This window comes from Callionymus lyra, chromosome 12, assembly GCF_982586985.1.
Source record: "Callionymus lyra chromosome 12, fCalLyr1.hap1.1, whole genome shotgun sequence".
In the NCBI taxonomy this organism is placed as follows: domain Eukaryota; kingdom Metazoa; phylum Chordata; class Actinopteri; order Syngnathiformes; family Callionymidae; genus Callionymus; species Callionymus lyra.
In genome coordinates, this window is record NC_141829.1 from 11,159,858 (window position 1) to 11,187,810 (window position 27,953).

At 37.9% G+C, this 27,953-nt stretch overlaps 1 protein-coding gene across 1 annotated transcript; it reads right to left on the reverse strand.

The window, feature by feature from the left end:
• Positions 1–1,350: 1,350 nt before the first annotated feature.
• ndp (norrin cystine knot growth factor NDP) lies at positions 1,351–27,953 on the reverse strand. The gene is made up of 3 exons (XM_087804169.1): positions 27,752–27,953; positions 10,712–11,050; positions 1,351–2,148 (listed from the first exon to the last, which is right to left on the reverse strand). The coding sequence occupies exons 2-3, from the start codon at positions 10,910–10,912 to the stop codon at positions 1,924–1,926; spliced, it is 426 nt and encodes a 141-aa protein (XP_087660295.1). The 5' UTR covers positions 10,913–11,050; positions 27,752–27,953; the 3' UTR covers positions 1,351–1,923.

Below are 27,953 nucleotides of genomic sequence, written 5' to 3' on the forward strand. Positions count from 1 at the left end.
AGGACTCGTTGTATAAACAAAGCTGGGCGTAATTACAGTTGGCTGGAGGAGGAGTTTAGCCTTTATTACGTCATAATGTATCCGCTCTCGTAACCTCTCGTTCGCCATGATTTCATACGGAGGAGAACTTTATATAGTAATAATTTAAAAACATGGTCATAATGAGGGACTTACTGCATCTTGGAGAGAAAGACTTTTGACAGAGTTGAGTTTTCACATTGCCGTTTAAAAGTTGAACGTGTCTCAAAATGTACACACACACACACACACACACACACACACACACACACACACACACACACACACACACACACACACACACACACACACACACACACACACCCCACACACACACACACGTGGTTGTTACAGCAGCCAAGGAGTGGCTTCGTCTTACACCTCTTGCCGTATGTAACAAATTCAGGATTGGCTCCCATTGAAGTGATTGTAGTGTAACGTACTTCCATCTGGATTCGGTAAAGGCTCGATCATCCATGTGTTTCAATGATGCCGCTCACAGCTCCACCTCTGTCCAGATATAGCAAAAACGAGAAAACTTTATTTAGGAAGCTCAAAAAAAACTTGTAAACCCCTTCATTACCTCGAAAAGACTTGTTGATTCTGATGGCCTGGAGGTGGCCTGACTGCATTTTCACTCTCTCGCTCCCTTTTGCAATGGATCATGGGAGTTCTTCATTGATATGTTTTTAACATATGAAATAAACTCCTTGGAAGATGTATTCTCGATGTATGACTGATCGTTTCTAGAGAGAACAAGGGCAGAGAAAACGACTTCTGCTATTCCTGCCATCCTTCAGTTTCAGGTTCCGTCTCATCCAACCATCTCTAGGTCCATTTGTTTTTCTATCCGCACTCTTCGTCCTCCACCTCTTCTTCGTTTGGAGATCCTCCTCGAAAGTACCTGTAACACCCCAAGAAGGATCAACCTAAGTTCGACCGAGAATGCTGGGTAATCGAAAGAAATAGGTGAAGAAGTGTAAAGACACATTCACAACAATAGTTGTAGATATCTTGACCTTTAAAGTATATACTTTATTGAATATTGTTTTGATTGTTTAAGCGCTTTGTGACCCTGGTCTGGAAAAACGCTATATAAATACAAATTACTTACTTACTTACTTACTACTTCCTTGTTAGTATCCGGCAAAAAATAAGTCTCCCCACCATCTTTTAAGTGTCAATCGGGGGGAAGCAAAATTGAGTTGAAATCCCATATAACATTTGGTGTGTTGTGTATTAACGGTGAAGAGAAACAGTGTGTAGTGAGTGTGTATTCAGTCACCATCAGAGGCTCCTCACAGATGTTTTCGGTCGCTGGTTTCCGTGAAACCATTTTCAAAACTGACTTTTATTTTCCACCAATGAAAGACAACAGGACATTCACCGGTTTAGACAAAGCGAGTCGGGCGGAAGCAACACTTTTTATAAATCCAGCATGACGGAAGCTACGGTTTTACATTTTGACAGGATCACAGAAACAGGAAAAAAAAAACAACTTCATGGTCTCGTGGACAGTTTGACGAGCCGCTGGTCCAGGATTCGGAGTCGGCAGCAGGTGGGAATCGTTGCGTCTGTTCTTTCTGGTCGAACCGTCGTCTGGCTGGAGCCTCATGCTGCGTTTTTAATGAGGCGTGTTGTGTTGTTGTCACATGCATGCTGGGCTTTAATGGGGCAGAAGGACGGCTGCAGAGATTTATAACCATGGTTTGTGTGAGCGAGTGAGTGGTCTCTCCACGCTACCACGCTTGGAAGCTTCAGCTGGTGTTTAGTGGAGAAATATATACGATAACTGTAGATGCTTAAGAGTCTTTTTTTTCCAGCCGAAGGTCGATCATCACTGTGGTGTCCACGAGGACCCCCATGTCTTGAACCGTCTCTGGGGGGTCGGAGGGGGGTTCCTTCCTAGCTGCACTCCTCGCAGTGGCAGGCGAGGATGTAGCGATACGTGGCCGTGATGCGAGTCCCGCCGGCGCAGCGCAGCCTCACCGCCTTCAACTTGGACGTGTGCGGCCGGCAGCAGGAGCAGGTGCTCTTGAAGGGCTGCTTGAGCACCGAGCTGAAGGAGATGAGGGGGTCCGAGCGGGTGGTGTGGCTGCAGTGGCCCTCGCAGCGCGCCAGCAACACCATCTGAAATATGAGAAAGAGATTAGAAACTGTGATGCTGGGAAGGTCTTCGTTTGCTGTCAGAACCACCGACAATCTTTCTATAGTGAACCAACGGATTAGATGGATAGTTGGTTGACTTTATTAATCCCTCTGGAGATCTCATTGAGACGTTGGGTTTTCAGTTCGGTACAGAAAGTTTCATAAAAACAAGAAAACTCTGCTCCTGCACCCAAACTCAGAACAGAATGTATAATACAACATGTTTAAATCATGTATAACTAATGTATAACTGTACATAAATCATGTATAAATCTTGTATAAATCATGTATAACTGTATTAATCATGTATAAATCAAGTATAAATTGTGTATAAATCGTGTATAAATCATGTATAACTGTATAACTCATGTATATACCATTTATAAATCAAATATATAACTGTATAAATCATGTATAAATCTTGTATAAATCATGTATAAATCTTGTATTAATCATGTATAAATCATGTATAAATATTGTATAAATCTTGTATTAATCATGTATAAATCATGTATGAATCATGTATATATCATGTATAAATCATATATAACTATAAATCTTGTATAAATCTTGTATTAATCATGTATGAATCATGTATATATCATGTATAAATCATATATAACTGTATAAATCTTGTATAAATCTTGTATACATCTTGTATTAATCATGTATAAATCATGTATATATCATGTATAAATCATATATAACTGTATAAATATTTTATAAATCTTGTATAAATCTTGTATAAATCTTGTATTAATCATGTATAAATCATGTATAAATATTGTATAAATCTTGTATTAATCATGTATAAATCATGTATATATCATGTATAAATCATATATAACTGTATAAATCTTGTATAAATCTTGTATACATCTTGTATTAATCATGTATAAATCATGTATATATCATGTATAAATCATATATAACTGTATAAATATTTTATAAATCTTGTATAAATCTTGTATAAATCTTGTATTAATCATGTATAAATCATGTATAAATATTGTATAAATCTTGTATTAATCATGTATAAATCATGTATAAATATTGTATAAATCTTGTATTAATCATGTATAAATCATGTATAAATATTGTATAAATCTTGTATTAATCATGTATAAATCATGTATGAATCATGTATATATCATGTATAAATCATATATAACTGTATAAATCTTGTATAAATCTTGTATAAATCTTGTATAAATCTTGTATTAATCAAGTATTAATCATGTATGAATCATGTATATACCATGTATAAATCATATATAACTGTATAAATCTTGTATAAATCTTGTATAAATCTTGTATTAATCATGTATAAATCATGTATAAATATTGTATAAATCTTGTATTAATCATGTATAAATCATGTATACATATTGTATAAATCTTGTATTATTCATGTATAAATCATGTATAAATATTGTATAAATCTTGTATTAATCATGTATAAATCATGTATAAATCATGTATAAATCTTGTATTAATTATTTTATCGATAGCATTTGATGGCTTTTTTTTAGCATTTGGAATTTCATTGATAGTAATAAGTTCAATAGGACAGCAGGTGGCGCTAGCACTCCAGAACTTACCAGCGAGAGTGAAGAAAACTTCAAAAGGTTTGGGAAACCAGATGGTTATTTGGAGCCGCACCAAACATTCTTGAAAATCTCATTGAAATGGTGTTTTTTTTATTCATTTTGCGAAAGGACAGACACATACATTTGGACCAAAAAGTACTTTCTTGCTGCAGGTAAAGTAAAACGTTTCGTAACAAACTAACTAAATCCAACCAACAACCCACCGGTCCTCAAAACTGAACTGATCCTAAGATTTTCCTACAATTCGTGACACGTGGAAATGAAAAATGAGAAAGTTTTGAAGCTTTAACTGTAAGTGCGTACGAAATGACAAGACGATATGTTTGTGTGTTTGTGACCCACAAATACACACACTGTGACCCACAGATACACAAACTGCTGCTGACCTGATTAGTTTGGTGACCAAACAACCTGCATTCCACTGTGGGTCACAACATTCCTGTCGCCTCCCTAAACAGACTCCCGTGTCATGTCTGTCTGTCAGCTGCCGAGTGTCTCCACCCTTGTACCCACTTTGACAAAAGCCTGTCTGGTGAAGGGTGACTAACACACACACACACACACACACACACACACACACACACACAGCAGGAGTGTTGTCGCCGCTTTAAGACCATTTGTCTACGTCCACGCGCCGGATCAGGCCATCAAACATCAACAATTGCTCGTCTGTGTCGCCTCGCTCGGGCGCTCGCCTCCCCTCTGTCAGCACCTATCCCGGGGCCAGCTGTCAATCACGGGGTCTGGAGATTAAAGAAATGGAGATCCATCCTTTCATCTCCTCATGTTTTAATCCGCCAGCGGCGAAAGTGTCTGCCGGGAGGCGAGCCAGTCGCAAACTTGCTAATGCTTCGAAAATGTGTGTTTTTTTTTTTCCCTTCTATATCTTTGGGAGATCTTCAGGCCGACGCCGGTCCTCTATTCCTGGTCTCAAAAAAAAAGCTGGACCGGCATGAAAGACGTCGAGGTCTGGACTCCCATGTGGTTTTGGGTATTGTTTGGATCGAGCTGGTGAAATGGAGACGGCGGAGCAACGTGTCGTTGTCATAGCTGCGAGCGTATTCCGCTGCGAAAAATGTTGTTTCCAATTGATTTTCGGGAAAACAGGAAAAGTTCAGCGCTTCGGCCACTGCAAGTTTTCCACTACTTTTATATTCCTTTTTTTTTGTGTGTTGAGGCATTGATTTCATTTATGTTTTTCTTTATTATTTTTATTGACATAAACTAAATTGTCAAACAGTCATAATCAATAGTTTTCCTAAAGAGAAAAAGACAACAAGGAGCAAATAACACCAGATATAAGAAAATAAATAACACAAAAATGTTTTAGAATTTAAGTAAAATAAAATGTGTTATACATTAATGCAAAACCATACAAATATGTAATAATAATACATAAACTAAGGAGTACGAGGGCGAGGAGTTCATATTAATCCTCTAAATAGATCTAAAATATATCTTTAGAATTGAACTGGAGGTTACCGGGACTATTACCATAAACATATAAATACTGATAATAGTTTAACCAGCCAACTCAATACCTTCTAGTGGAATTTTTATTTTATTTCAAAGCATGTTTTCCTTAAATGTTATTAATTTAAATATTAATCAAGAAATGTTTTGTATTTTAATTGGAATTTATTCAAATATTTCAGTGTAACCTTTACAAGGACGGTAACTCTTATCTGCAGCTAAACTGTTATTGGCAGCTAAGCTAGTAAGTATATAATTTAAGTTTCACTTTAGATTAAATTAAGAAAAGCTATCTAGCCATCATGTAAAAGATGCAAAAAGAATTATAATTTTTGAATAAAATAAAATGATGAAGGAATGTTACTGTTCGAGACCTTGGCTACTTCAAGGATTTAGAATGTGTAAGCATTATGGGGTGTCATTTAAAACAAAAGTGTAAAAAGGCATCAACAAAAAGAAACCTAAAATCGATGCATATCTTTTTACTCTAATTCTGAACATTTAAGACACCAGACATTTTCCACGTTATTTGTAAAAGTGACTTAAAAGTGAATATTTACTTTTTTTTTTAACTGATTAGATGAAATGATTGAATGATATCAAATTAATTTAAATACATTTTGATACATTTTTTTAAAGCTCATTAAACAGACAGTGGTGTTTGGTGCATATATGTACTTAGATCGAAGTATTAATATTTCTTTGAATTTATGATGACTTGACTCTAAAGAAACTGGGTTGACATTATACATAAACTGAGTTTATTGAACGCAGCCATTAGCATGATGGTAGAAAACAACTATTTTTTCTGTTCAAAATGTGTTTTCGAAAGATCAGAATAAGAAACTGTTATTGCTAGTGTTGTAAACACAGTACAGGATATTGTAATTATAATATTTTCTACATTTAATACGTATATTTCTGTTCATAAAACAAAAGAAACTAACCAGCCTTCCATATGATTAAATAAAAATGTATATCCTGTGTTGTTCCCAGTATTATCTTGATCTTAAAAGTATGTACTTTTTTGAGTATTGTTTTGATTGTTTAAGCGCTTTGTGACCCTGGTCTGGAAAAGCGCTATATAAATAAATATTACTTACTTACTTACTTACTTAATAAACTAGCTCTTAAATGGAATTGCTTCTTCCATATCGTAAACCTCTTTATCAATACTTCTCACGCGTGTTTTTCAAATGACGTATTAAAAAAAACCCCAATGATATCATTTAATTAAATTGACCAATAAAACCTCAAACAGTTTTCCTTGTATGTGGGCGATCTTGTTCTGATTAAAAAGTGACTTTCATTTGACAAAAAAACATCATTATTATTAAGTTTTTAATTTTAAAAAGCTATAAAACGAATGATAATCTTGACAACCTGTTATCAAGTTTGGTATCATTGTAGTCGATCATTTGACTATTTTTTCGTTAAAAAATAAGTTTGCAGGTGAATCTCAAGTGTCCTCAGCTGTAACAACCCTGGCATCGACGGGCTGTGATCTGGCGAGTCCTCCGAGGCGTTCCCACGCGGAACACAAACAGAATTCCGCCTCCAAACACGAAAAGCTCCGTTTGTTTCGACAGCAGATGTTGCATTAGCTGAACGTTCTGTCGGCGCCTCGCGTTAAGTGGAAAACGCCAAAGGTTGTGGAAAAACAAGCATCTGGAGCGCGCTCGCCACGGCTGTGCAGCTCCGGGCCGCTGACGGTGGGGGAGCGGGTCTGTTCTCAGACCAGTAAATCTCACCAATAAAATCAAATCGACAGGTTAACGGGTCTCCGGTGGCTCGGCGTTAATGGCCTCTAATCAATCAGAAAATACTTTTTACGGCGAGCATTCTTCACGGATCCAACAACAACGATTCTATTTGTTGTTTGAAGAAGTTGAAATGAAAAAAAAGCTGTTATTATTTCTACCGAGGTTTATTATTTTCAGGTGAGGTCAGAAGTCGACGTTCGTCACGCCGGTGCGTTGGCTCGATACGTTGAACGCCCTCCAGCGAAAACGCCGTTTCCAAAGTTAGCCGCTTGTTTGTTTTTTAAGCTATCGTCGTCCACAGACCCATCAATCTTGTTCTGGCCGGAGTTGAGCGTCTTCATCGATGAAGATTTACATCACGGAACGAAAAAACGTTGACCGTCACCTTGGAAAACCTAGCTAGCGCTATCATTGACAAGCTAAGCTAGCAAGTGTTAGCATCCAGCTAAACATCTCCTTCCCTATTCTTTACAGTTAAACTTAAACTTAACTATATTTGTGTAATGTATAAATAGCAAATCAAGCTGCTTGAGACATTGGCTCCAGCAAGGGTTTGAGTGATCACTTAAAAACAAACAGTGTCTTTGTAATAATCAGAGTGTTTCATGGTGTCATATTTGACCGATATATTTTCCATATATAAAAACATGTAAATAATACTTTAAACAGAAATAGGTGTGTAGTATTAAGGGAATAATTTAAAAAAATCATATTCAAATTGATGAATATGTATGTATTATGTTAATTCTTTGTGGGTTTTTCTAAACCTGGAAATTTATGTTTATAGTAATAACGACAAACAATATGAACAGTAAGTTCCTAGATATATTTTACATTTTTTCTGACTCATATTTATTTTTTAAAAGTTTTGTAAAATTAACTAGTTTACCTATATTTAAATATTATTATCTTTACCTTTGCGCTCGTTTTTATTTATCAAAAACATTATATCGTGAACCAGTTTCTGAATTATGTCAATTATGTGACGCCGTAGAAAATCTTTACATTTATTTATTCTCATAACACTAATGATATGATTTTCCTCACATTAAGTAGGTAAACTTCACATTTTATTAAATACAAAATATTTGCAAATGTGTTGAATTTCTTTCAGAAATAAAATGTGTCTTAATTAAAGCAAAAAAAGCAAAAATAAAATCTTCATAATAATCTATTCTAATCAAAATAAAAGTATATTGTTGAAGCTTATTTTATTCGTCATATTATTCTTATTTATTCTTTCTTTTTTCATCCTTTTATCCTGTACTGACATCACAACAAAAATCATTTTCCAACAGTAAAAACAATAAAAGTTTCATAATTATCCGTAATTAATCTGCTGTATGTAGTTTGAAACAAAAGTATTAAAATCCACCAAATGAAATGTGCAGGAAGGCTCTGGAAGCTTCACCAGTGAGTCACACTTCCATTCATATTCTGCACAGGATCAAGACGATGACTCATTTCATCACAGAGAGTTGGGAACTTTCCCAAATCCAATTTGAGCCGCAGAATAAAAAGCGAGGATGTTTTCAGCAGGTAAACAAAAGCCCTGGTTTAACGTTCTCCAATGATCTGAGCTGAACTGGCCAAGAATCAAAAAGGACATATTATTTGACAGATCCTTTTCTCATGTCGTCCATCTCCTGAAATAAAGCTGCATGTCTTTCATCTGTGCGTGAAGAAGAGAGTAAATCTCTCCATCGTTAAGCCACAATCCATTTGTCTTGTTCTGTCGAACCAGAGTCTCTGGCAGACGCACTATAACAGGAAGACCAGCAGCCAGAGCTTCAGTCGCACATGAGCAAGAATGAAAATGTCTGCAGTATAGATGAGGTCCACACGCACACACACACACGCACGCACGCACGCACACACACACATGCACACACACATCTGTACACACACATACACACATACACACATACACACATACACACACACACACACACACATGCACACACAAATTAAAAAACATTTTGGAAACTATTCTTTTTTTATATACTGTACTCATTAGCAGCTAAATAATAATAGGTTTGGTGTAACGTTAAAATAAATTGGCATTACATTTATATAAATTTGGCATTACGCTAAAATAAGTTAGCATTTCATTAAAATAAGTTTGGCACTACGTTAAAATAAGTTTGGCATTACGTTAAAATAAGTTGGAATTACATTCAAATAAGTTAGCATTAGGTTCAAATAAGTTTTGCATTACGTTAAAATAAGTTAGCATTACGTTAGAATAAGTTTGACATTAGGTTAAAATAAGTTTGGCATAACGCTGAAATAAGTGGGAATTACGTTAAAATAAGTTTGGCATTAGGTTAAAATAAGTTGGAATTACATTCAAATAAGTTAGCATTAGGTTAAAAAATGTTTTGCATTACGTTAAAATAAATTAGCATTACGTTAGAATAAGTTTGGCATTACCTTAAAATAAGTTTGGCATTACGTTAAAATAAGTTGGAATTACATTCAAATAAGTTAGCATTAGGTTAAAATAAGTTTTGCATTACGTTAATATAAGTTAGCATCACGTTAGAATAAGTTTGGCATTAGGTTAAAATAAGTTTGGCATAACGCTGAAATAAGTGGGAATTGCGTTAAAATAAGTTTGGCATTACGTTAAAATAAGTTGGAATTACATTCAAATAAGTTAGCATTAGGTTAAAATAAGTTTTGCATTACGTTAAAATAAATTAGCATTACGTTAGAATAAGTTTGGCATTACGTTAAAATAAGTTTGGCATTACGTTAAAATAAGTTGGAATTACATTCAAATAAGTTAGCATTAGGTTAAAATAAGTTTTGCATTACGTTAAAATAAATTAGCATTACGTTAGAATAAGTTTGGCATTAGGTTAAAATAAGTTTGGCATAACGCTGAAATAAGTGGGAATTACGTTAAAATAAGTTTGGCATTATGTTAAAATAAGTTGGAATTACATTCAAATAAGTTAGCATTAGGTTAAAATAAGTTTTGCATTACGTTAAAATAAATTAGCATTACGTTAAAATGAGTTAGCATTTCATTAAAATGAGTTTGGCATTACGTTAAAATAAGTTTGAGATTAAGTTAAAACAAGTTTGCCATTACGTTAAAATAAGTTTGGCATTATGTTAAAATAAGTGGGAATAACGTAAAAATGAGTTTGGCATTATGTTAAAATAAGTTTGGCATTATGTTAAAATAAGTTTGGCATTACGTCAAAATACGTTTGGCATTACGTTAAAGTAAGTGGGAATTACGTTAAAATAAGTTTGGCATTATGTTAAAATAAGTTTGGCATTACGTCAAAATACGTTTGGCATTACGTTAAAGTAAGTGGGAATTACGTTAAAATAAGTTTGACATTAGGTTAAAATATGTTTGGCATTACCGTAAAATATATTGCCATTACGGTAAAATGAGTTAGCATTAGGTTAAAATAAGTTTGGCATTACGTTTAATAAGTTTGGCATTATGTTAAAATATGTTTTGCATTACCGTAAGATATATTGCAATTACGGTAAAATGAGTTAGCATTGAGTTAAAATAAGTTTGGCATTACGTTAAAATATATTGCCTTTACGGTAAAATGAGTTAGCATTGGGTTAAAATAAGTTTGGCATTACGCTAAACTAAGTTTGGTATTCAAAATTCAAAAATGTTTGCCTCAGACTGACAGTTAGTACCGAGGTACGTAGAAAACCTACCTTGGAGTTGCACTTATAAATGGGGTGCGTGATGGTCTCCACGAAGTGATGCCTCATGCAGCGCTCCGGGTTGCTGTCGGTAAGATGTCCTTTGTCGCCCGCCTTGTTGCTGCTCGTGGACTGGACCACGCCCAGCAGGGGGCAGCACATCAGGACCAGCAGCAGACCCGAGGGAGGGACCACGACGGTGGAGGGTCTCATGGTCGGGGGCCACCCCTGAGGGCTCCTGGCGAGATGTAATCCAAGACTTCTCTCAGGAGGTTGTCCCACGTCCTTGTCCACGACTGGCGCACATTAGAAGAGTCACCTCCGATGACCCATCGTCAGGTCCTCTGCATGCTGGAAGACAAATGAACCCAGAAGTAAAACACCAAGACCACCTCCCAGCCGTGAGGCCTTCACCGTCTCGAGGCCGGTTAAACCAGAATTGGACGGAACCTCGTGGATGAACGAGTGGTTTGTTACTTATTTCAATAAAATCTTTCCGGTGGAGAAGAGTCTGAGGGGGTTGTTTGTGTTCGTCTTCCACTGACAGTGAGTTGATGTTGAGGAAAACTGGAGCAGATCCATCGACAACATCGTAGAAGTTTTGTGGACAAATCAACAAAAGAAGCTGATATTCTGATTTGTGTCACTGTTCTGACACCGGGGGGCGCCAAAAACAACATTTTAAATGTGCTTGTTGTTTCTTTAATCTTCTTTATTTCATGGTGACAATTTATTCTTGGTGGTTGAGTTTCTTGTGACATGAATAACATTTTTTTTAAATATATATATGTTTGTGATTAACGTAGTCGGTTGTTCTTTGACTTTTACGATGTTTTTTTGGATAGTTAACTTGTTGTAAACCATCATTTCTAGAGGGTTTTTTGTCATTTTTCTTTTTTATAAATTCTTTTTTTTTTCTTGAAATCATTTTTTTCTTAAGCTACTTCTTACCACCACTATATATATATATATATATATATATATATACATATTTATTTATGTATTTATTAGGTGCATATGTGTAAACGGAACATTTACGTGATTGCATCGTTTTGTTTTTTGTCAGTAAATTTATATTTTCTTCAGCAATTTTCTTCCTACTGGTTAAAAATGATGCCTCTGTCCACTTTTGTTTTTTCATTAACTCCTTATTCCCCATTAAATATTTTGTAAAGTTGTCTTGATTTTTGCGAGAAAGGTTTTTGTTCGTAACATGGCCTCGAACAACTGTTTTCTAATCAACATCTTTATACAGTTTTCAGTTTTACGTAAGTATATTTCGCTGTTAAAAAATGTTCGCCCAAGTTTTTTGTAGTTTTCGATCCATTTAAACTTACCCCAAAAAAGGTCAAATCATCTTATTTTCTGGCTCCAGGAATGTCCTTCAGTAACTAGAACAGACATCAGTATTCAGTTGAATATTATTATCTATTCATTTATTTCATCGATTTATTCCAAAAAACGTTTCTGGCCTTTGAAGAGAAGATTATGACATAGATGTCGGAGGAAATAACCTCCTGCAACTTTACGCTTTACGAGAAAATTAATAAAGCCTCCACCCAAAAACAATATTTTAGATTTTCCTCGCTGGCACAACAAAAGCCTGCACCAGGCCAACAAAAGAAAAAAGCCAACTCAGCAATTCAAGCAGAAAACAAAACACACATTTGCTACACGCTCCTAAGAGCCGGAGATTAATTGAGAAAAAAAAAAGACCTTATTAGAGGTTGTTAAAGTACTTCACCCTTCAAACTGAGGATTATTTATACAGAGAACAGACCACACTTGGCTGGAGAAGCTTTTTAAATCTCCTTTTACAACATTTTGGAGAGTTTTACTGGTAAATAAAAATGTGGAGGAACTGCTTTCAGTCTTAATAGTCGGCAGTGGACAGTACTGCTCGGTAGATGTTGAAAACTATAGTACTTGTATTAGAAGAAGTAGTAGAAGTAATAGTAGTGTAGGTATTTTTTTTTTTTAAAGATACTTCAAACATTGATAAACTTCTGAGCTATGATCAAACATTTTCAACCGTCATGAATGTGAACTATTTTTACTGAATCAATAAATGTATTATTACCATTAATAATAATAGATTAAAAATTATTTTTAATTACCATTTCCTATACCTACAGAGGCCACACATTTACACACAGAACTTCATTTATAAATGAATTAAAAACTTGATAAATATGTACAAATACTTTGTGTATAAAGTCCCATTAAAACTCAGTTGTAACTTGAAACTTGATTACAGTTGAATATTGGATTATAGTTGAAACATGATTAATTACAGATGAAACGTTCATCTTGACAAAATAAAAATGATCCTGAACTAAACCAGATGAGCAGATCTTAACCAGTGACACAACACATCAGACTAAACCAGAATAAGACTTAATCAGAAAACTTAAACCAGACTTAAACCATTTTATAAAATGAAAACAAATGGAGTTAACCCCTTTTTATCCTAGATAATCCAGACTTAAACCTGAATAAAGCAAACGTTTAAACGAAAATAAAACAGTAGACTTAGATTAGTTAAATGTAATCAAGTTCATTTAAACCAGGCATCGATTCTGCATCTTTTACCAGGAAAATGTTTGGCTTTGACGACAGTAAACATGCTCGAAAAAACCGAGTATTGCTAAAATTAAGTATTCCTTAAGACCTCAAATCATGTGGTTTTGGTTTGGAAAATATTGTGAGATCAGGTTCAGAATACAAAGTAGTTTTTTTTCTTCAAAGATGAGCTAAATATCATCTTGAAAACTCCTCTTGTTTAGACAATCATCTCTGAAACGATCAGGTTCGTGATCCTCCAGCCGGTCGTGATCCTTCACTGTCAGAGCATATTTGGGGGAAATCTCAGCTCCTCTGTATACAAGAATGAAATATCGGATTACGGCTGGAAAAGATGTAAAATTCATATTCAACAGGGTCGTTTCATCGCCTGAGCTCCCGCAGCTGAAACCTGAATTGCAAATTGTGTTCACTGGAAACGCTGATACACCCTCGTGTCGAATGTTTTTAACCTTAAAATTCCTCCTGAGAGAAATCCGAGTTTCATTTGGCCGGACAATATAAATACTTGATGGTTTTGTTGGCCGGAGCCGAACATGTGCTGCGGGGTTTATATAACGGAGCGTCTCGTCCTCGGGCCTGGCAGCCTCGCCTCGCGCCGGGAATGACCGATATTCCAATTTGTGCCGGTGTCACCGTCGGTGATGTCGCTCGGCTCTTAAGAGGTCTGCGCCGCCAATCATCGACTCTGAGTCATCGCCATGAAGTAGACGACTTCCTGAGACGGGGTTTTTTTTTAAGGAAGCATCGTCAGGTGTCTGCCAAAACTGAGTCATCGCAAAGCGAAACTTTTTCACAACTTATTTTCATCGTAAACAAAGCAAGAGACGGTCGGGTGTTAGCATCAAGCTAGCAAAGAAGACATCTATTTCGGCATATGATCAAATTTATTTGTTTTTTCTTTTGATTGTCAAACCATGTCAACGGTCAGAGCAACTCCTATCCGCTAATAGTTGCGTAAGGATTAGGCAAAAGTCATTAAACCGATAAAAATTCAACAAATTTTCTACTCTAAGGGTTGAATTCCAGGAGTAATATGTGTGTTTTTGGAGTTACAGACATAAAATATGTGTTCATACGACCGAAGATCAATATTCTTTGTCCAAAAAAACACTTAAAAACATCGAAATACCTCCGTACTGCTCGTCTGTAAACGCCCCTCTCGTATTGAAGCCCAGACATTCAAAATGGTTCCGAAAAAACTTATATTTTTAAGCATGTTTTGAGCAGAAGTTCAGTGTATTTTGATACATTTTTACCCTGAAAGACAACAAATACGTTTCAGAAAAAGACCCTAGAACACAGTTGGTTACGAGACAATGAATCTGACGCAAGAGTTGACGATTGGTTGATGCAGCCGTCGATTAGCTAACATGTTCGCGGATCACCGGGTCCGATCTTAATCAAGTACGTCACGTTCCACTTTTATTTTGGTTTAGTTGTGATTTCTCACTTCCTGTTCTCTCTTTCCTCGATTTGAATAATGTCAATAGTTTGTTTCCTGTTTTCTTCAGGAGTGTTTTGACACCTATGTTTCATTTTGTTTCCAGGTTACCTGCTCTTATTATTTTGTTAATGTCAATGTAATGTTTGTCTATTTATTACCTTTATACCATTTGATGTATTTTTTTGTATTTTTTGTGGAAAAATAAACTTTGATCTATATTGTGCTTCTGATTTTTTTTGATTGCACTTATAGTTATTTATTAAGTTATTTATTCCACATGTTTTGTTGTTCCCTGGTCACCCTTCACTCATTTTCTACTCACCCTCATGTAGACGAAGGGTTTGGATTATTTTCAGAGTAATCTGTTCGTTTTTGGAGTTATAATCAAAAATGTTTGTTCATTTTAATGTAGCGACTTGGGCTCAGTTGTCGCCCTGTCCAAAATAATGTGTTTACTCTGCAACAAACAAGCTTTAAATACAGATTTATTGAAGTTTTTTTTTAACTAATTCTCTTGTCCAGGCTTCAATACAAGATGGACGTCACAGACGAGTAGTATAAAAAAATATTTGGTTGTTTTTAAGTGTGTTTTTGGACGAAGATGAAGACGAAGATAACTGAGCTCCAGTCATTACATTAAAATGAACAAACATTTTTGTCTATAACTCTAAAAAGAAACAGATCACTATGAAAATAATCCTAACTCTTAGTCGCCATATGGGTGAGTAGAAAATAAGTGAATTATTGATGAACTATAACTTTAACTTTCACTCTCGTAAACATAGTCTAGACAAAGGTAATAATTCGTATTTTTTCCCAGCAGACGTTAACAATGGTGGACGAAAAACCTTCCTATGAAGCTGTTAAACGTTATCTTTATATATCTTTAAAAGTACAAACATTGTTACTGACTGTCTCGTCCTAGAACTGTTTGGCTGAGTAGCTCTCGTTTTTTATTGAACACAACATAATTCCAGCCTGGAGGCAGATGTGGTATCGACTACAAAATGAGTCAATATGTCAATCAAACGTTTGAAGAAAACGGGTTCAGGCCGCTCTGGACAGTGTTTCACAGAACACTTGTAACGTACACACAGTTAGTGGAATTAAATAGTTAATAAAACAACGGGATGTCTTTTTAACGTAACAAAAATAATATAATAATAATAATAACCAGAACTGTATCGATTTATTATTACATTTATTTTAGTTATTTTGCTTTCATTTCATTTCATTTTATTTGTATAATAGTTATTTTATGGTTTATATTTTCATAAATTGAGGCAGCAGTCATTACGTCTTCCACAGCTTATCAGCAATATCCCGGCGATGACTGAGGACGAGAGGATACAGTGACTCCAGCAGCTTTTAAAGCTAACCTTTGGACATATTTTGGTTTCAAAACAAATTAAATCAGTTGCGACTTCATCTGGTCTGTAGATTCTGCAACACCAGAGTCAAGTACTCGACAATACTACGAATATACCCTTGTTCCTACAGTATCACGATATATCGCAATAAATCGACTCGTTGCCAGATCGTTGCCAGTAACAATTACAAAGCATCAGGTCTTCATTCGACTCTCGTTTATCTCAAGAACTGTAAGAAAAAAGGTTCAAAACCCTCAATCAATGTGTCTTGCTGGCACTAGCAACTCTTGAAATATGCCCTCGTGAATCTGTCCGTCGAGTCTGGATCACAGGTTTAGCTAAACGGTTTTGGACGTGGCCACGGAGGCGGATCCGGGATCGGTTCTCAGCTCAATGCGATGCGGCCCAGAGAGGTCAGACCCGCCCCTGCTGGACAAACCAGGGCATTACAGTGACATTACGGTGATATAATCGTCTATTTCTGTGACTTCGACTTCTGACATCAGCGCCCGGCGACGCCCGGCAGCTGCTCCCGCGTTACGGCCGGCGTTCGAGAGATACGATCAGAGGGAGCCGGGTCATTACGACCACGTGACCACGGCCGGAACACGAGCTCTTCCCACGAAGGAAATGTGAGGGAAGCGAAAGACAGGAAAGGTCTTTTTTTTTTGGGCCGGCGGAAGAAGAGCTCTTCACCCACACCTGAGATTTATGGGAGCGCTGGAGCGCCGTCAGCTGGACTCTCCTGCGTCCCAGAGCGCGTCCAAGAATAATGAGCCGTCGACTCGGAGCACATTCTCCTCCTCGCTGTCTCAGGACTACAATGAAAAAGATTGAGTTTTAGATAAAACGATTCTCGGTTCATTCCCATCTTCGATCGGATCAAATAGGTTTCTCTTCTGGTTCTCATCAATCCTTGACTGAACTTTTTACTTCAAAGGATGAACTAATCGAAGGAAGTCAAGCTAGCAAATGCTAAGCTAGGTCAGAGCTAAAACAGAGCTAATGCTAGCAAGAAAATGATGAATATAAGAGAGTAAAATGTAAAAAAAATGAAAGAGGAAGTAATTGAAATCTAGCTGTGATTGGATTAATTTTCAAAATGGTTTAATATTTATACTTTCTTTGACACATGGTTGTTTAAGTTGTTCCAAACGTGACCTTTTTTTTTTTAGTGTTTTTTATATTTATATTATGATTACAGTTTTATGTAGTCTTATGTCTTTTTTTTCCAATTTCCTTCTTTTCTTTTTAACTATTACAAAAAATACTTGAAACCATAATTTTGTATTAGATATATAAGTTTCAGCTTTTATTTAGCCTTTCAGATTTGATTTAGTCTAGTTTGTTTTTAGTTTTTTTAATAAAAGCTGAATAATGTTTTTTTTTACTGCGAAAAAATCCTCCTCACATTAGTCAAGTTTAGATTTTTAATTTTTTAATTTTATTTAAGTTTCTCCTTTTCCCCCTAATTTCGGTATTTATCGTGTTTTCCACAACCCACAATCCACAATTCTTTTTTTTCCCTTCAAAACTGTTTTTAATTATTTATTTTTTAACAGGACTTTATAAACAAAAGTGAGATGATTTAAAATAGGTTTAGTTTGTCTTAATTTAAAAAGGATGACATCAGGTTCAGTATTAGAACCAAAATTAAAATAAAAACATTAAAATCTAAACAAGAAGTCGGTCACAAACCGTTGGCAAAATAAGTTGAATTTAATGACAAATATATATTATTGTCTTACTTGTTATTATGATGTATATAATTCAAAATATTTAATAGTTATATAGCTAAACATTTTAACATTCAGATGTTAAACTTTTTGAGTACACTTTGTGTGACGAATTAAAAAGCAAAACATAATAACAAATATATAAAAATATATATAAATAAATATTTTTGTTTTGACAACATTATCATTTCTCCAGCTGTGCTGCTCAATAACAAGGCAGCCGGTCCGATGTCCGTGAAGAACAAGGAGAGCATTTATAATGTTTCTTTCTGGTCTCATAAAAGTGCAGTATCTCTCTGCTGGGAAATATCCCGAACGCTTTCTCAGCTGCCGGGATTATCGCGAGGTGAGTCTGAGGAGCTGCTGGAGTGAAACACTTCCCGTCAACAAACCTTCAGCGGCGACGTCTGAACTTTACAGCAGCAGTGATCGGGATTAGAGGTTCGGGGTTTATGGTTTCATCCTTGAAGAGATTATGACGCGGAGGTGCTACCTGTCCTTACAGAGTTCTGCATTTTTATACTTCTTTTTGCAGGAAAAACTCGGTAACATTAAAAAAAAAAAACTAGGAACTCAGAATTTATTGTATTAAATTAAGTATGTTGTTAACTTAAAATGTGTTTTTGAAAAAAAGTAATTTTGTTTGAATTATTTGAGTTATTTATCTTACAATTTATATGCATTAGAATAAAATGCTAATTTATCGATGTTTTAGTTAATGAAAATAGGTCAAATTTGCTGAAAAGAGTTGAAATTCAGGGAGAAAATGTGGACCAGACATACTCACTTTCTAAGGTAGTTACCAACTTTCTAAGGTAGTTACCAAAGTCGATAAATCTCGACTTTTAAAACTAATCTCAAGTTAGCATCACAAGTTAGCATCTAAAGTTAGCATCGGGAAATGGCTGCTGTTTCCCGCCAAAAAAATACGGATCGTATGTGAACTGTTTATCACTCGTTTATAAAATCGACGGCTATCATTCCTTGACCGACTTCGTCATTGAGTACTCAGCTGCTACAACACAAAACTTCTACTGAAGATTGAACATATTTGTCTCTGGCTCCCTCCACTGTTGGATCAGTGTAATTACAACAGTTTAAAACCGACTTCAAAACTGAGACGCTTCAAGTTTCATGTCCGTGTCAAGCCGCCTCAAACCACATGTGAGTTCATCGACAAAACATAAAGGTCTTATCGGGGTCCTTTGGAAGCTTCAAAAAGTACTCTGTATACTCTGATGGAAACAAACGCAACAGCCATCTCCAATTATTTGGCACTAGCTAGAAATAATGTGAAATAATTAAACCAATAATGGATTTTGTAACACATCAGAAGACGACGAGAGGCTTGTAAAAAAAGTGAATTTTGAGAAATCCTACACTTCTTAAAGCACCTAAACGCATCGCCCCTGACAAAAAACACTGAAGGGAAAACAGAAAAAGCACCTGTTGCTTTTTGCTTCATCGCTAAAAAGTTCTTCTCCGACGGACAAAAGATTTTAAGATAAACAGGAAATGAACAAATGGCTGTGATTTCTAAACATGGGATTAAACGGACGACTGAGATTTAGGAAAAGTAATTTTATGAGATGAATATCCTGACAAAGTCTAAAAAACAAGCTAATGATCCAGAACAACAAGCCGCTTATTAAAATAAACATGTTCTTCTGCTGTTTAAACGAGCGACGAGGAAGTCTGGGAGCTTAAGGAATAATTCGGGTCTGGAGGATATTTTGGACGACGTCGGGAGCAGCTTCAGCACCAGCGACGGAGGGAGGATGGAGGGAGGACGGGGGGAGGACAGAGGGAGGACGGAGGGAGGACGGGGGGAGGACGGGGGGGAGGACGGAGGGAGGACGGAGGGAGGACGGAGGGAGGACGGAGGGAGGACGGAGGGAGGACGGAGGGAGGACGGAGGGAGGACGGAGGGAGGACGGAGGGAGGACGGAGGGAGGAGAAGCTAACAGCCAAACCACAGCAGAACACGATCCTGGGAGCGTTTCCCTGCGGCCGAGGCTGGAGTCGCTCTGAGGAGGTGATGCTGAGAAGTGAAGATGTTTGAACGCTTCTCTGCGAGGCTTCGGTGGGAACGACGCCGCACACGGAGAGAGATGATGAAGTGATGGAGGGAAGTCCAGGAGTCCAGGGCCGAGCCGAGGCGCTTCGTTAAGATCCCGACTTCATCTCACCAAAAGATGGTCGTAACACAAAAACAAAAATCAATCGTTGAAACAAGTTATGAACTAAAATCTTCCTTACAATTGTTGAATAAAATATATATTTTTTAATTTACAATTAGTTATATTAATAATTAAGTTATTATTTATCATTTTAAACAGAGCCCCAGAAGTGACACAGCAAGAAAAACCCAAAATCATATCTTGAAATATTGAATTCACAAGATACATTTTTAGTTTTTATACTTTATTTTTACATCATAACGTTTTTCATTTACTTTTTTTTCTTTTCTTTAGTTGTATTTAATAGATTTGTAGAATTTTTTAAATAAAAATTGGAGGGAAAAAAACGTTTTTTTTTCTGTTAAATGAATATTGATAACCATCAAACATACTATATAGTTAATGCTTGAAATAAGATTGACCCTCAAAATTACATTTAAAAATTTCTACACCTTAAATTAAAAATAACTTTGGGTAAGTTCTTTCAATTTTGGATTAAACCTTGGGTTATCTCTGGGTCAAGGTGACCCAAAGGCCCGAAATCAAATGTGTTTGTGGTATCCCTTGTGTTATCTCTGTGTCAAGTTGACCCGAAGGCCTGAAACAAATGTGTTTGTGGTATCCCTTTTTTTGTCTGTGGGTCAAGGTGACCCGGAGGCCTGAAAGCAAATGTGTTTGAGGTATCCCTTGTGTTGTCTCTGGGTCAAGTTGGCCTGAAGGCCCGGAATCAAATGTGTTTGAGGTATCCCTTGTGTTATCTCTGTGTCAAGTTGACCCGAAGGCCTGAAACAAATGTGTTTGTGGTATCCCTTGTTTTGTCTGTGGGTCAAGGTGACCCGAAGGCCCGAAATCAAATGTGTTTATGGTATAACTTGTGTTGTCTGTGGGTCAAGGTGACCCGAAGGCATGAAAACAAATGCGTTTGTGGTATAACTTGTGTTGTCTTTAGGTCAAGGTGACCCGGAGGCCTGAAAACAAATGTGTTTGAGGTATCCCTTGTGTTGTCTCTGGGTCAAGTTGACCCGAAGGCCTGCAGTCAAATGTGTTTAAGGTGTCTCATGTGTTGTCTTTGGGTCAAGGTAACCCGAAGGCCTGAAAACAAATCAGTTTGTGGTATCCCTTGTGTTATTTCTCGGGCAAGTTGACCCTAAGGCCCGAAATAAAATGTCTTTGTGGTATCCCTTGTGTTGCCTCATGGTCAAGTTGACCCGAACGCCCGCAATCAAATGTGTTTGAGGTATCTCTTGTGTTGTTTCTGGGTCAAGGTAACCCGAAGGCCTGAAAATAAATGCGTTTGTGGTATCCCTTGTGTTCTTTCTCGATCAAGTTGACCCCAAGGCCTGAAATAAAATGTCTTTGTGGTATCCCTTGTGTTGCTTCATGGTCAAGGTGAACAACAGAGACAACAACACAAAGAATAACAAAAAAAAAATTGTTTTCGGGACTTCCGGTCACCTCGACCCACAGGCAACACAAGCATCAACGTTGAGAAACGATGACTCGTGGGTTTCAAACTCGCGCATCACAACGACAGTTGGTAAAAGTCGGTGAATCTTAATTCCACGGAGCCACTGTGGGTTCCTCGGTCAGTGGGGGCGGAGCTATAAATACTTAACACATCATGAGTTTGTGTCGTCGCTCCTCAGATCCTCGCGCTCGTGAACCTCGAGTTTCTATCAGTAATTGCGTGGTCATCACGCCGCCCCCCCCCCTCGCTCCATTGTTTCTCCAGCTTTTAATAACTTAAAGGGCAGATTCCTGAGCGCAGTGAGAAATGATGGGGGTGCATATCCTGGGGTGGGTTGGGAGGGGGGGTTATTATAGGGGGTCCGGACCTGCCCTGCGCTCACGTCTACAGTTTGGCATGCGGAGTGTCAATCTCTTCCACTGTCCACTGACGCCAGCTCCCGAAACACATACACACTAATTTACTTGTTCTCGCTGACCCCCCTACACAACCCCCCCTACACACCCCCCCACACCGGCCCACCTCCTAAAAGCTAAGCTCCGCACTAAATATATCCCTCCTAGTAAAGATAAGACAAACAGTGTGGATTTAAAAAGCTGCGTCCGGCCAATCACAGGCGTCGCCTCCGCTCACAGCTCTGCCTCGGTTAGCTTTACAATTACAACGTTCTCAGAAAGGTTGGCGACACACACACACACAAACACACACACACACACACACACACACACTCGGAGCTCGGGGACAGATGTATTCATAGAGTCCGCGACGCCCCGACTCAGGCGCCGGACCACCGGGTGCTCCGGGGTCCACCGAGAATGTCCAGTCGACACGTTGTTGCCAGACCACGTTCGGTCCAATTGTTTGAAGCTTCACGTCCGAGTGTTTCCACCTGAAGCTCTGCTTCGTTTCTGAAATATCGACCCGAGGGCTCCGGGTCCACATCGACACACAAACACTTAGTCTGTAGAGTGACGTCCTCGAGACCTTCACGGTGGATCTATGGACACTCATTAGACCAGTGATGGATACTTCTGTCTTAGAACTACGTAGAAACATTGTACGAAGTTAGTACTGTAAGTATTATCAAGAACAAGCCATTTTTGAAGACGTTACAATAAATTAATGAATATAAAATCTGCAGAAATACATTCCCCCCCTTTTTACCTTCACCTCGTAACCACAAGAAGATTTGAGACGTAATGTGTACAATTATTTCAAAACATTCAAAAATGTTCCTGTGACAAAAATGTCCTCAATTTGATAAATGACAGTTTTGTATATTCTACATTCAACGCAATGACTGCAGCTAGCATAGTTATCACCCAGCTAAGCTAGAACATATAGCATTCATTTTCCTTCACTTTACATTACAAACTAAAAATGTGTTTTCTGTTTTAAAAGCAAATCTCTCTAGCCTATGTTACAGGGTGGACAAGTCCATGTAATAAGTGACTGACTATAGCGTATTTATCACCCAGCTAAGCTAGCACATGTAGCATTTATTTTCTTTCACTTTAAATCAAGACTTAAACATGTTGTTTTTTTTGTTTTTAAGCACGTCTCTCTAGTGTATGTTTCAGTGTGGTCAATTCCATGTAATAAGCGACTAAAGATAGCCTAGTTATCAACCAGCTAAGCTAGCACATATAGCATTAATTTTCCTTCACTTGAAATTACAATTTACACATGTTTTTTTTGTTTTAAAGCACATCTCTCTAGCGTATGTTTTAGGCTGGTCAATTCCACGCAATGACTGCAGCTAGCATAGTTACCAACTAGCTAAGCTAGCACATGTAGGATTTAATTTCCTAAACTTTAAATTACAGTTTCTGAAAGAAACAACCATTTTTTTTTTTACATCACTTCTCTCTAGTCTGTGATACGGGGTGGTTGAGCATAAATTACTCGGACCAACCACCAAAAAGAGAAAATAAATCATATAAAACTTCTGTGACTGATGTTATCTGATGTGACTTAAAATTGTAATAGACCGAACGATGTTACAGGTTCAGGCACAAACTATTATTTTTGTATCCATTTTTTTTTATTATAAAGGTAAGTATAGCATCAACTACCTAATTAAAAAAATATTATTTAAGGAAATAACCTTTAAAAAAAATACATTTTGAATTAATATTTTGTAATAATTTGACTTGGGTCTTTCCAGAGATGAAGATATCCTCCATATCTTTGATGAAAATAACTAAAGATTTTAGATTTATATTTACTATGACATATATGATTTATTCATGTAATTCACAGATGTATTGATCGTTGAAATACTTTTTGAAATAAAGTGAACCTGATCCTGATATTCTCGATCATAAGTCTTTAAAATACGTGAAACAAGCTAAAAACAAACAAATCAGAAAGTTAATAATTCTAAAAGAGCAAAAATGCTACTTTGTGAAGCAGTACAAAGAAGAAAGCGGGGGATGAAAAGACTTTGAAAGTTGTGTTCAGCTGTAAGTGATGAAGTCGATGAAGAGAATCTTCTCCTTGAAGCTGCATCTTCGCCTTGAACTCGGAGACTTGTGTGAACTCCGTGTTAATACGACGCCGACGACTTTCCTGCGAACATCTTCCGTCCTCAACTTCTATTACGACTTCAGTGTCAGCCTCAGTCAGCCTCACCTCCTCCTCTCCTCCTCTCACACGTCTCCATTTCTTTCTGTTTCTCCTATTTGCTGTCTCTCCTCCTTCCGTCTTCCCTCTTTTTTTTTTTTTTAATTCCTAACTCCCACTTTGGCTCTCGCTTCCGTCGCTCACTTCATTCTTCATCCAAACACCCTCTTGCCTCCGTCTTTATCGTGACCCGGTCCCCGGACCCGGTCCCCGGACCCACCGCGGCGTCTATATGATCCGTCATCGGGCGCAGGCCGAGTCAATCAAACGCTCGGGTCGTAAACGCCTGCACCTGTAAAACGCATATCCGTGCACGTTGCGGTGTAACTCACACCGCCATTAACCTCACATTCCCTGCACGCTTGGCGAGATCCGCTGTCCGCTCAGCGCTCGCTGTCAGAGCCTGATTAGACCGTCAGCCGGGGGCCAACACCAACATGTGTCCGCCCCGGTTACGACCGTGAGCGCTTTCTATACACCCAAAAGTATATGTCGCTCATAGACTCAGTGAATTCACCGGAGCTTTTTTTTGGGATGTACACAAAAGCATGATTGTTGGTCCCGAGACCTCCGTCCGGAGTGGAGTCGTACTGGTCTCGCAGTGAGCCACCAGTTGTGAAGGAGACCTCCTGCCCCGAAGTATGGTTTTCTCAAGGTTTCTGTATGTCATGGTCACGAAATCAACCTGAAATCACCCTCCATTTATTGAGTCCGGTTCTCGTAAGCACTATTCGCATGATTCAGAACTCTGCAGCGAGAATTCTGAGCCGCTCTAGTAGAAGAACTCACATTTCCCAGATCCTTAAAACTCTTCACTGGCTGCCAGTTTCTATCAGGATCAACTTTAAAATTCTGGTTCTTACTTTCAGATCTATTCATGGTCAGACCTTCCATCACTGATCTGATCCAGACTTACACCCCAGCTCGGGCTCTGAGGTCTGTGGATCAGAATCTACTGATGGTTCCTGAACAAGCTTCAGGACCAGAGGAGAGAAATCCTTCCAGGCTGTTGCTCCTAAGCTTTGGAAGGATCTCTGTGTTTGATGATCTACTGACTCCTTCAAGAAACATCTAAAGACATTTTTATTTGTGCTTTTCCTTAATTTTCTGGAGCTCCTGTGCTATTCTCTTGTGTTATCTTGACCTTTTAAGTATCTATTTTATGTATGACCCTGGTCTGGAAAAAAAGCGCTCTATAAATATAAATCACTGACTCACTGTGTTATTTTAAGTACATTCGACCGGGATAAGCGACGTCTGTAAAAAAGTCAGTTTTACTGACATTACGGCCGGATATGTTGTCACATCCGCTTCTACTTCTGATGGCTTAACGTAAACACTTCAAAAGAAGGCACTGGACTCGAGACCCTAAGTTTAATATCTGTATGGGCCGATACCAATGGATGTTCGAATCTATAGTGCACAACGATAAGTGGGAAGTTGGAGCGGATTTACGCAGAAAGAGAAAGGTAGGATATACGCGGCAAGATGGAAAAGTACGAATTACAATAATAAAATAGCAGGTTGCAGATTCGCACTGGACTAGTATTATTACCCGACACCTGTGTTAAGACAAATACAGTAGTTAATTCGCACCGTGCAAATCCTTTATCTACGATATTGACAAGTTAGATCTTCCATCCGGATTCCGTTGACCCCTGGGAAATACTCACCAGCTGCCGCTAACACAACCAGGAAGTCAGCGAAGACTCAGAAAGTGAGTCAGTGACCACTTTTATATGACGTCACAGGGAACGGCAACCGCGAACACCAGGTGTCGTTTTCATACTTTTGCAATGACAACACGTGGTCGAGCGTCACATTCAACCATGACCCTGAAAGGCTTTTGCATATAGTGTGGTATTGTAACTCGTAAAAGACCACAGTCATCGTAAAAAGTATAATACGACCCTGCCGTTGGAGGCGGTTTTTCTTGCAAAAGTTGCACGACCTCTCGCTCCTGGTTGGTTCCTGGAGCGCCACTTAATTTGTTGTCCTAAAACTGTCAACGGGAATTCATAGATCGTCCTCTTGAATCTTCCTAATCCAAAGATCGATATATCAATAATGATCATGCAGGGAACTGACTTTTCATTGATACATTTATTTTTGTTGTTGTTGATTTTTTCCGATATTGTTGTCGTACATTTGTAAATATGTAATTAAATACTAATATACTAATATTGAGACGGAGCTACTTGAACTTACACATGCAAACACTTCGACTCCAACGCAACAGTTGGGTCCAAGGAAATACTTGCTCCGAGTTCAGGATCTAAAGTCAGAGTTTCAATCACACAATGGGCCAAAATCTTTAAGCATCAGTCGTAGCTGGACGAGCACATTTTTAAATGTACTAATGTGTCAACAGGGATTATCTTTCCTTCAACCCCTGTTTCACTGATGTCAATGATCGTTGGTCCTTATTTGAGAATAAGGACTTAAACATCTTTACAGGTTTGTCAAAATACCAGACCCGAACTACAAGTCTGGATCAAATTCTGCTTCTGTTGTGTCGCAGTGCAAGGATCTGCATCGCACATTGTGTTGACTCACAGCAAACATGTTTTTCTGCCCAGAGAGTGATGACGCTTCACACTTCATCAGCTCACTTTATCACGTTACATTTGTCCGTTTCACTTTGTTATTTCGTTCTTTTTAAGCACTTTCACAAAAATGTATCGACACAACGCGGTCCAGCTTCGATTGGACCGGATCTCTCTACGAGTTATCAAAATGGATCGTGTCTCATTCAGCTGCAGCGTCAATCAAATCTGCATCTTTGCAAATTTCACGCAGCGTCCAGTCCTTGTGTCGCACAAAAATTGGCGACTCTGAAGAATCCATCATGTCGTGTAGACTGGGTTTAAGACCCAAATCTATTTCTGCCGATGCATCGCAACCGGGATTTTCGTGCGAGTCCTTGGGTCTCCTCTTGGTGAGCTTCCAGTACAGCAGTCGTTTGGGTTACAACTTAATAATGGAGACGATTTTCCTCCTTCACTGAATCATCAAATCCTAAAAACCTCTTCTTCTCTGGCTGCGCCTCAACATTCTCTAACGGGGGGAAACCATTCCAAGAAACTCGGCAAGAACTGGTATCCGATATGAATACTGTCAGAACTATTGTGTGAAAACATTATCACGAAAAACAAAGACAATCCTTGCAAATTAAAGGACATTTTTCACGACACAGAAAAGTCGATCAACGCTTAAATCTGTTAGAATATTCAACCAGAACCGAACGCGAGATAAATGTTCCGACAGTAATACGAGGAGACCGAAAAAAAAAGCCAAGTCATGACAGTAGCGGCTGATGGTACGGGTGGAAATGGTTCTAGGAAAGTCCAGTCGGAATATTTTTTATAACCGAAAAACATTTTTTCGATTCTCAAAACCCCCGAAAATGGGTCGATCTGAACCGAGGAATATAGAGTCAATATTTAGTTATAACAGTTCGATCGTTTATACCGATTTGGAATCGAAGACAAACTTGTCGAAGACCACAATGACGTTTCATATCTAAAGGATTTTCGAGCTCGACCTTTCCAGCATCTCCGAGCAAAAGTTATCTCGTCGGATCTTCCCCGGCGTTAAGTTTTCGGGGGGCGTGAAGTTTGAAGGTGCAGGTGGAGGTTCTTACCTTGAGTGCACGAGGCTCAGCCCGAGTATCCTGAGGTTCAGCATGCAACACTGGGATTGTTGTTCCTTCTGTCTCCTTCCACCTCACGATGATTGTCAGAGCTCAACTCTCTCCTCCCTCCTTTTCTCCCCCTCTCTCTCTCTCTCTCTCTCTCTCTCTCTCTCTCTTTTCAGCCGACGCTCCGGGAACCCACCAGGACCGA

Excerpts from the sequence above, each read along its gene's own strand:
- ndp (XM_087804169.1), bottom strand. The coding sequence starts at position 10,912 with ATGAGACCCTCCACCGTCGTGGTCCCTCCCTCGGGTCTGCTGCTGGTC. Across the intron at positions 2,149-10,711 it reads TTTATAAGTGCAACTCCAAG|ATGGTGTTGCTGGCGCGCTG; the intron begins GTAGGTTTTCTA and ends CTCATATTTCAG.